The following is an 11,201-nucleotide window of genomic DNA, read 5'->3' on the forward strand; positions in this document are numbered from 1 at the left end:
TATGACATAATTAACTTTATTTACTCTCTTCGGTTTATTAGTTTAAAATATACTATTGTTGGGGCAACATGAATTAAAATAGCTTTGTAATCTGAATATATTTATTAATACACATGTTAGATATATATATATATTTTTTTTGGCCTAATGGTACCCTGCAGTTGAAATACGTGATACAGGAAATATGTGGAGTTTCATTAATTCTAAAGAAAGACAGCTCCTTAATTTTTTATTCTAATGTTTATTAAAAGTATACTTCACGTGGCCAACATTAATCTACCTCTGCAAACTAATCCAAAAATAGTAGGCCATTTTAGCATGGTCACAGAAAACAAAATAGAACAAAAGGGGGGACTGTGCAGTGAAGTGGTTCATCAAATTACTCATCTCAAAAGTGCAACCATACAGTTCCTTTATCTCCTGTATATCTCCCTTCATCTTTCTCTCTGCTCTGGCTTCTTCATTCCATTGAGATTTCACCACAGCTCTCTCTCACTTCCTGATTCTAAACTCAAAGTGAAACTTGCTTGAGGTGACATTACGTAAATCTCTTAAGGCTGTGGATGCTTGGTGGCATAGGGCCCATTTATTACTTCTCAAAGGAACCCATTTGCAGTATCTTGTTGTGTCTACTGAGACAACTGCACACTAGAGCCTTCCACCAGCCTTGCTGTGCCAGGTTCTGTGGTCAGGCTTTGAGCTATCATGCTTGAAAGGAGCACACAGTGCAACTCCTTCTAGTCAGGATACCTGCATTTCTACTTAAATTGGCAAGAGGGTATCAAGTGAACTCCTGTCAGTTCTTGCATACTCCTTGGATTATGTTCACAATACAGTAATCCCTCCTCCATCGTGTGGGTTGCGTTCCAGAGCCACCCGCGAAATAAGAAAATCCGCGAAGTAGAAACCATATGTTTATATGGTTATTTTTATATTGTCATGCTTGGGTCTGGCACCGATCGTACAGAGTACGATCCCTGTACGATCGGTGCCAGAGCTTGGTCCGCATTGCCGGCAGTAAGTCGAACCCGTTTCCAGTGAGAGTTGGACTCCGCCAGGGCTGCCCTTTGTCACCGATTCTGTTCATAACTTTTATGGACAGAATTTCTAGGCGCAGCCAGGGTGTTGAGGGGGTCCGGTTTGGTGGGCTCAGGATTGGGTCACTGCTTTTTGCAGATGATGTTGTCCTGTTTGCTTCATCAGGCCGTGATCTTCATCTCTCTCTGGATTGGTTCGCAGCCGAGTGTGAAGCGGCTGGGATGAGAATCAGCACCTCCAAATCCGAGACCATGGTCCTCAGCCGGAAAAGGGTGGAGTGCCCTCTCAGGGTTGGTAGCGAGATCCTGCCCCAAGTGGAGGAGTTCAAGTATCTCGGGGTCTTGTTCACGAGTGAGGGAAGAATGGAGCGTGAGATCGACAGGCGGATCGGTGCGGCATCCGCAGTAATGCGGGCATTGCATCGGTCTGTCGTGGTGAAAAAGGAGCTGAGCCGCAAGGCGAAGCTCTCAATTTACCAGTCGATCTATGTTCCTACCCTCACCTATGGTCATGAGCTATGGGTAGTGACCGAAAGAACGAGATCGCGAATACAAGCGGCTGAAATGAGTTTCCTCCGCAGGGTGTCTGGGCTTTCCCTTAAAGATAGGGTGAGAAGCTCAGTCATCCGGGAGGGGCTCAGAGTAGAGCCGCTGCTCCTCCGCATCGAGAGGAGTCAGATGAGGTGGCTCGGGCATCTGATCAGGATGCCTCCTGGACGCCTCCCTGGTGAGGTGTTCCGGGCACGTCCAACCGGGAGGAGGCCCCGGGGAAGACCCAGGACACGCTGGAGGGACTATGTCTCTCGACTGGCCTGGGAACGCCTTGGGATTCTCCCGGAAGAGCTAGAAGAAGTGGCCGGGGAGAGGGAAGTCTGGGCATCTCTGCTCAAGCTGCTGCCCCCGCGACCCGACCTCGGATAAGCGGGAGACAATGGATGGATGGATGGATGGATGGATGCTTGGGTCACAGATTTGCGCAGAAACACAGGAGGTTGTAGAGAGACAGGAACGTTATTCAAAAACTGCAAACAAACATTTGTCTCTTTTTCAAAAGTTTAAACTGTGCTCCATGACAAGACAGAGATGACAGTTCTGTCTCAGAATTAAAAGAATGCAAACATATCTTCCTCTTCAAAGGAGTGCGTGTCAGGAGCACAGAATGTCACATAGATAGATAAAACAATCTCTAGCAAAGAAATCAATAGGGCTGTTTGGCTTTTAAGTATCCGAAGCACCGCGGCACAAATCTGTTGAAGGCGGCAGCTCACACCCCCTCCGAGAGAGAGAGAAAGAGAGAGAGAAAAGTGAAGCAACTGCACAAAAGATAGCAACGTGAAGATAATCTTTCAGCATTTTTAGACGAGCGTCCATATCGTCTAGGTGTGCGGACAGCCCACCTGCTCACACCCCATACGTCAGGATCAGAGAGAGAGAAGAGTAAGCAATCTAGCTTCTCAGCCATCTGCCAATAGCGTCCCTTGTATGAAACCAACTGGGCAAACCAACTGAGGAAGCATGTACCAGAAATTAAAAGACCCATTGTCCGCAGAAATCCGCAAACCAGCAAAAAATCCGCGATATATATTTAAATATGCTTACATATAAAATCCGCGATGGAGTGAAGCCTCGAAAGGCGAAGCGCGATATAGCGAGGGATCACTGTACTATGTTTTAATTTAAAAATGGCACGTAAGAACAAACAATCTCTGTCCACAGTGGAGTTTTCGCATCGTTTTCAAAGGTATCCGTCTACACTGAAATTCCCAAAAATGCATATGATATAGACCTATGCCTACAGTGGGCATGCGCGCATTGGCCAAAAAGTTGAAGGAACTGTGTAGTGAAAAATTCAGACCCCACTGAAAATGATTCCTTTTTACTTTTTATATACTTTCAAAACTATCAGCCTGTGCAAAACCCTAATAATGCCTCATAGCACAGAAGAAAGAAATTATATAAGGAGCCACAGCATATCACCCCCAGGTTGTATTAATACACAGATCATAGTTAAAAGTAACAGTCTTCAGAAGTAGTGATGGTTGCCTTGTCATTAAATAAAAATACTGCAAATATTTAAGCCACAAAAAAAAAAGATCAACTGATTATAAACAGTCCACAGCAATAGGAGCACATCTTGTACCAAACAACACTAAACTAAACAAAACTAACTCAGTAGAGAAAATAAATAAATGCTTTCCCCTGTGTGTCTATATCTTTGCTTCACTACATTTTGCTCTTATCTCTGTCTTGTATTCTTGCAAACTCGGCTGCATCAGGCTGAACCTGCCAACTGAGTTATTTAGAATCTGATTTTTCAAGGGATGCTAAACCTTTCACTACATCAGTAACAATACTGACATTAGGATTTATCACAAAACTATAGCAACAAGTAAATCATTTTGTCTTTTGCGCATGTATGCAGCATTCAAACTATACAAAGCATAGTTTACATGCAAACGGTTGACTATGCCTTCTATGTCGGAATATGTTTTTCTTTGCTAAGGGTGACCAGTCAGGGAATAAGTCATTGCATTGAAAAGAATCCAGACAGGGAAGAGACATGTAATAAATTGGAAGTAAGCAGAATGTGGTGGAGTCAGCGTTTTTAGAAATCTTTGTTTCTCACCCATGCGTATTGGAATACAGTGCTGCTGTTTACCCATCAGATCTGTCATTCTGCAGGTGTATACTATATATATCCTCATGATCTTTTACAAAAAAAAATTTAATCTATAAGTATAACATTCTGACCTATTGAGACTTTTCATTTAATTTTATAATTAAAAAAAAAAAAATAAGATAAAGCTTTTCTTGTTATGCTTAAAGTTTTTCTTTGTTGTTTTTATTTACAGAGTGGGAGTGGCAGCAACAAACCCACACCAAAAGATCACAGAATAGATAGCCGAGGACAATCAAAGATGAAACATTTACATGAGGACACTGGCATCCGTAAACCCAGCAGTGGCCCACATCACAACGGTTCTTTAGGCACTGTGAAACCTGTGTCCACCTTACTTAAAGAACGAAGCATTGAGAGCACCAGCTCTGGCAAGACAGGGGATAGCTTGGTGAAGGCCAACAAAATCTTGCCGCTCACTCCAGACCAAGCCTTGAAACAGTACAAGGAGCAACTGACTACTCTGGAACAGGAAGAGATCATCAGCTATTCTGAGATCTACTTTGTTGGTCCAAATGCCAAAAAGAAACAAGCAGTACCTGGTGGATCTAATAATAACGGGTTTGATGATGACAATGGTTGCTACATTCATGTACCGCATGATCATTTGGCATACCGCTATGAATTCCTGAAAGTCATTGGCAAGGGAAGTTTTGGTCAGGTAGCCAAAGTTTATGACCACAAGCTTCACCAACACCTCGCCCTGAAAATGGTGAGAAACGAGAAACGGTTCCATAGGCAAGCAGCAGAGGAAATCCGTATTTTGGAGTATCTAAAGAAGCAGGATAAAACTGGTGGTCTGAATGTGATCCACATGCTTGAAAATTTTACTTTCCGCAATCATATCTGCATGACGTTTGAGCTGCTGAGTATGAACCTGTACGAACTAATCAAGAGGAACAAGTTCCAAGGTTTTAGCCTGCAGCTAGTCCGAAAATTTGCCCACTCCATATTGCAGTGCTTGGAGGGTTTGCATCGTAACAAGATAATTCATTGTGACCTAAAACCAGAAAACATCCTGCTTAAACAGCAAGGCCGCAGTGGCATCAAAGTTATTGACTTTGGGTCCAGCTGTTTTGAGCACCAGCGGGTCTACACATACATTCAGTCCCGTTTTTACAGAGCACCAGAAGTCATTCTTGGCTCCCGCTATGGTATGCCTATAGACATGTGGAGCTTTGGTTGTATTTTGGCAGAACTGCTGACTGGATCCCCACTGTTCCCAGGGGAAGATGAGGCAGACCAGCTGGCTTGCATGATGGAAATTCTTGGCATGCCACCCCAAAAGCTCCTGGAGCAGTCAAAGAGGGCCAAGAATTTTATCAATTCCAAGGGACACCCACGCTACTGCATCACCAGCACCCTGGCTAACGGCACTGTGGTACTCAGTGGCAGCAGATCCCGCAGAGGGAAAATGCGAGGACCGCCAAACAGCAAAGACTGGGTGATGGCCCTCAAAGGTTGTGATGACCCCACATTCATAGACTTTCTGAAAAAATGTTTGGACTGGGATCCTAGCACACGGATATCCCCCAACCAGGCTCTACGACACCCCTGGCTTTATAAGCGACTGCCTAAACCAGTCACTAGCACAACTGAGAAGACTTCATTAACTAAGCGAATTACAGACAATAGCACTTCTTTCCCAGGGATCCTTTCCAAACTGCCCCCTACAATTGGTGAAGCCAATAACAAACTTAGGACCAATATGATGGGAGAAGCAAGGGGTAGCATCCCCTTGCGCACGGTGCTGCCCAAGCTTGTCACCTAGGTGGATAACCAATGAGAATTATGTAGGAAATGGTACATGACAATTTTTTTAACGATTTCAAGATTGTTTTGCACTATGTTATTTCTTCAAATTTAGCCAAGGCATGCACATTTTTGTGCAGTAGTGGTGCACTCGTTTTTTTGTTTTTTTTTACATTAACCACTATTGGTGAGATGTAATATCTTCAGAATCTGAATTTTAGGGGTGCATTTAGCACATTTTTATCTATTGTGTTTTTAATAGAATCTGTGTTTTCCTTTTTTTTAAAAAATAGGGCTAAAATATTGAATAATGGAAGTGCAGACTGGACGTGCAAGTTTGGGATTAGACTTGAACACAAAGGGCTACTCCACATTTTTTTTTTTTAAATTTCACATGGCACAGTACATTAAATAGTCATCCTTAAAAGAGCTAAGAAGGTTGATGATTATTTTATTGGCTTATTCCAGTTGTTTTGCAAGATCCAGCTGTTTTTATTTTTAGATTGGCAAGGCCATCCAGTGGATCATTTTAGCACCTTCAGCCACAGGGGACCATTTTGGTGGTTGAGTCAACAAACCCATTTAATGGGTTTAACTAGAAAGCAGCCAAGCTCATCACCTGTCAACGTTGATCACCATCAGCCCTAATAATGCTCTAAGGAGACCATACGAAGAAGGACTGTCTTGCTAGCTTGAATACAGCAGTAAATTGGAAAGCGTGTTTCAGAAACAAGTCATCAGGTCATTCAGCATGAGATGGTTCTCTTAATTGAAATAGGATTTGTCAAAAGGATTTTTCGCCTTTGTTTTAGCTGGTTTGTAACATTTCTGCTGAATGTGCACTGAAGGGTGCTACTAAGATTTACCCTCTGAACAGTCTCATGCCCTTGTGGGGTTCTTACACGTAGGCCTGGTGCTACTTACAAGAGGAGCTGCTTTGTTATAAGCAGTTCTGTTGCGTGTATCTGCCATTTTCTACATGCTCGTGCTATTTTTTTCTCTGAAGATTGGAGGTGAAAAGTGATTCCTTTTCATGGACTATTTGTTCTAAATTTGCAAAATCCTGCTAGTGGGCTTTACTATCAAGAATACTGGTGTGAAACAGCACATGTCTTAGTTAACCAACACTCAATCAATATTCTGTATTTTTCAACACGAAACAGGGCCCTTCTTGGCCTGTCTGTTTTCCAAGGCTGACACTGCCTATTGAATACTGAGTGGAAGAAAAAAATCTTTTTAATTTTAGCAGGAAAAATATAACTAAAATGTACAATATTACTGTTAAATGTGCATTAAATCAGTCTGTGCATCAACCCAAAACGTCTGTCCCCTGTTACAAACACAATCAGTGAACTGCATTGCCATCGGTCAACTATGTCAACTACAAACAGACACATACCAAAGCAGTAACGTTCACTGGGTCTTTGCCTGGTTATATTGAGACACCAGTGTAGTCCTGAGGGCAGCCGTCAGTGCCTCCTCAGTACACGCAATCCATAATAATATTCCCACGGAGACTTGTATAACTTGAGCAGTGCGTGAAACAGAATACAAAAAACATGCAATCAGTTTTGAGTACCCATTAAAATGATTGCACTAAAAACAAATGTCACGTTGAAATGTATTATTTATTGAGTTTCAGACACGAGTGCACAATTATCCGGAATGCATTCTTCATTTGAAAATTCTATTAATAATTTACTTTCTTTCCCTCCTACTGACTTCACATGGAATACTACATGCGTTGTTTAACAGTGGAAAACGGCACATTGCAGAAAGCAGCGGATGCTTTTAATTAGTTATTAATGGGAATTTCATTTTAATGGAGACTGACTGAATGTAAAGCAGTCTACATGATTGTACGGTTTGCCCATTTGACAAATTACTACATGATTTTTTTTTTTTACTAAATATAATTTGTTGCTTAAAAATCGAGAGAAGGTCAGTTTTAAAATGTTAACAGTGCAACTTTTGGATTAATATTTAACTGTTTAACTATTTAACTTGAACTTAAAATCAACAGTAACCCCTCACTTAATGGACAGTAGCAGATATATAAAGGTTTAAGTAATGACCCTTAATTTCTGTGTTAATGTTGATTTTTAGGGAAATATCTGAATGTTAATAACTTCATACCGTGTGTGTGCGCATATATAATTTAAGAGGGCGAGTCAAATGAAAACCTTAAATATTTATTTTTTCATAATTTATTGTTGCAAAGGTGTCATATTTTCTACATAAACTACCTGACGTTCAATACAAGTCCTCCAGTGCTTACAAAGTGCATGGATTCTTCTTTAAAAATTATTTGGTCATGTGTGCAGCCACTCTTCATCTGAATCAAAAGTCTTTACACCCATCACCTCTTTGAGTGATCCAAAGTTGTGGTAATCAGTGGGGACTAGGTATGGCGAGTATGGAGGATTTGGAACACATTCTTAAGTGTATGTCCTCAATGGTTGCAACCATTGTACTTACAATATGGGACTGAGTATTGTCATGTTACCATCTTTATGCCACTACTATGATACCATGTAGCTCGTCTGCACTGTGCTGCCACCTGCTGGACACTCCTAATGTCATTGCTAACGATGTTGCCAATTTACATAGCAATAGTATGGTGTTAAGAATTTTTATCAAAATATGAATGTTTTCATTTGACTCACCCTTGTATATAAATTCACAGATACAGTGCAACATAATGTACAAGGCAAATATAAAATCAGTCAGAAATAATAGACATTGGAAGAAAAAACCTATAAAGTTAGAATTAGGTGGGAAATTTTATCTCGGCAGTGGCTTTAAAGCCACTGGTGACTCTTCTCCTTCGAACTCAGTAGACGGAATGGGAAAGGGGGGGGGGGTCATGTGGTCACTAGAAAGGGGTGAGTGGCACTCCTGATATCTCTGCAAAAGGACGAAGATCCAAGTCTTTAGAGTCCTGATGCTCCCTGTTTTGCTATATGGTCGCGGGACATGGACGCTCTCCAGTAACCTGAGATGAAGACTGGACACCTTTGGTACTGTGTCTCTTCGGAGACTCCTTGGGTACCTCTGCTTTGACTATGTGACATACGAGTGGTTGCTCACAGAGTCCCAAATGAGGCACATTACCTGCATTGTGAGGAGTAGTGCGAATCCTCGAGGGTGATCCAGCATGCAGGGTCTTCATTGCTGAAGACCCTAGTGGTTGCACCAGGCCAAGGGGATGCCCAAGTTCCACTTGGCTGTGGCAGATAGATGGTCATTTTCAGAGGGAGGGACTGGACTGTCTGCCTGTGGGGTTGCCAACCAGCATCCCGATCTGTTGTTGTGAGGTGGGTGTGGCAACGTGCTGCACCAGTCCATGCTACCTGCTGATGTGAACATATTCTTTATTCATACACGTTTTAAACATCTCTCTGGGGGGAAATCTGCTTTATGTCCTCCATTAGGCCCTCATCTGTTGTGGACCACAAACAAGGCAATCTTTGAGACATGTAGGCAGTAAACAGTGGAAAACTTGCAGACTCCACACAGGACACATTGCTAACTAAATTTTTTCCCTTTGTGCTTCTGTCATATTCGTGGTGTCTTGCATACATTTTAGAAAAAGTAAAAAGAAAATTTAAACATGTTTTCAAACAACTGGTACATGAGGATCCAGCACAAACTACTGATCATTTAAAAGCAGCAACAGGTCTCCAGTATTACAATTCAGGTTGTGTATTCTTTGAGAAACAAGTGGAAATCACTTGACTGTTGCCAACTGACAGCGTCTTGTCTCCAAAGTTTAAGTGGAAGTGTGGGGAGAAGCTTACAATGGATTGTGTGACCTGTAGGGCTTTCTCAGATGCCATTTGTAGGTATACGGTATGTGATGCCGCCGGCATGGCATCCTCAGTATGTACAGAATAAGGCACTACTTGATCTGACCTCATTTGCAGATGTACTCTGATGTTAGAATAGATATACCAAAGATTTGCACTCATTTTAGGTCAACATTCCACTGTTCTTACAGAGTGGAGTTATACAATGAAAAGCACCTGGGACATTTTGTGTTCTGCATAGGTGGGGATTTACAGCAATGACGTTTATTTGTATAGCATATGATCATAAAAACAATGTCCCTCAAAGTGCTTTCTTTACAAGCTGCTAAAGAGTTCGTAGTGAAAGAGTTATTTGGGAGCACTCCATGGAAATCTATTCAGCTGTGTTTGGATTGTTAAAATTAAAAGTGAGTGTTGATAGTTGAGCCCACTAGGTGTGAGTGCCTGCAGCAGTAGATGGGATAGTCTGTAATGAAATGGGTTTAAGGGTCAGTGTGGTTTTTATTAACCTGAATAAACAGTTTTCACTTTACATTTTATCAATTTGTGATGTTGTTCTGGTATCAACATTATGGAAGACAATATATGCCCCATGGGGACAGCTCTAAAGGGGTGTTTTGGTTTTTTTTAAATGATATTTCCAAATCTTCATCAACAGCCTACTGCAAACCTAATAATTCTTTGCATTTATATAGCGCTTTTCTCACTACTCGAAGCGCTCAGCAATTGCAGGTTAAGGGCCTTGCTCAAGGGCCCAACAGAGCAGAGTCCCTATTGGCATTTACGGGATTCAAACCGGCAACCTTCCTAGTCTGACTGAAAATTTAAAATTGTCAGAATCGCTCAGCACAGGCTCTTATTACAAGTCTGATCGTTAAACTTAAGATTTACGGCATCACCTGCCTGACATGGATGCTCAAGGTTTATCTATCAGTTTTAGAGCATCCTCAGTGTCTCCAACTGAGAGCGTTCTGGCCTCCTAATTTATTTATACATTTGTGGGAAGTGAAGTGTTCTTTTGTTATTTTTATATTTCATTCATTGCTCCACCCTGTTTTCTCACACATTTGGTTTGCCAGGTCTTTGGAATGGCCGTTAACATGCCCAGTGATGTGAAGTGACAAACTGAACACAAGTGCCATGTCGGCATGAGGAATACAGAATGCGAGTCAGATGGCAACACTTTCTTAAGCCACAGTTCTGTGCCTTCAAAATCACCACAGATGTTAAACTAGCCTCCGCACTGGCCCTCTTTTGTGTGTTCAGGGTGCACAACTTTTTTCTATTTCATTTTATACACCTAATAGGAATTTTCTAATTGCAAACACTACAGTACTTTATAATAAAATCAATGTACTGTAATTTTTTATTGTTGCAAAAAGATACTTTGAACAGGTTGGTGAATTTTAATAGCATGTAAATTGTGTGTATGTGTGTGTTATGGGGAGCAAGTGGGGATTGCTACTCTGGAAAGGAGCAATATCTGTCAAAATTGTAAAGTAACGAAACAAGCTTGTGCTCATTTATTCAGGTTTTCAGGATGATCATTCTCATTATTACCTAATTTTACCAACTTTTATCTTGTTGTATATTTCTGTTTTTATTGAGTTGAAATAAAATATAAATATACCAAACCTAGCCTCAATGTCTCTTTCTTGGGTGGGAATGTCCAGTGTAGGATTGGCAACCGTATGTCCCCAGAGACAAAGCTTAGGGAAATGAAATAAGAAGCTGCTCTCTACGAAGAATCCAGTCTAAAGCAAGCCGGGACCTCTGCCTGAAGCTCCTTATGTGGCTCTATGGCATCCAACAGGTTCCTTTCACCCTTCGCTCTCTACATCTGTAGATTTTGCACATTCTTCCTCAGGTACTCCTGCATAAGGAATGTATTTGTTCTTTTTTTGCTTTTATGTGTTTAATTTTATA

At 41.5% G+C, this 11,201-nt stretch overlaps 1 protein-coding gene across 3 annotated transcripts in view; it reads left to right on the forward strand.

Moving 5' to 3' along the window:
- dyrk3 (dual specificity tyrosine phosphorylation regulated kinase 3) overlaps positions 1-10,902 on the forward strand; it is a 37,454-nt gene extending 26,552 nt beyond the window's left edge. For all 3 annotated transcript variants that reach the window (XM_028796701.2, XM_028796702.2, XM_028796700.2), the window contains exon 3: positions 3,890-10,902. In XM_028796701.2, the coding sequence (XP_028652534.1) occupies positions 3,890-5,485 (1,596 nt within the window). In that variant the 3' untranslated portion in view covers positions 5,486-10,902. The remainder of the gene's footprint in view (positions 1-3,889) is intronic.
- The last annotated feature ends 299 nt before the right edge of the window (positions 10,903-11,201 follow it).

Source organism: Erpetoichthys calabaricus, chromosome 3 (assembly GCF_900747795.2).
Source record: "Erpetoichthys calabaricus chromosome 3, fErpCal1.3, whole genome shotgun sequence".
In the NCBI taxonomy this organism is placed as follows: domain Eukaryota; kingdom Metazoa; phylum Chordata; class Cladistia; order Polypteriformes; family Polypteridae; genus Erpetoichthys; species Erpetoichthys calabaricus.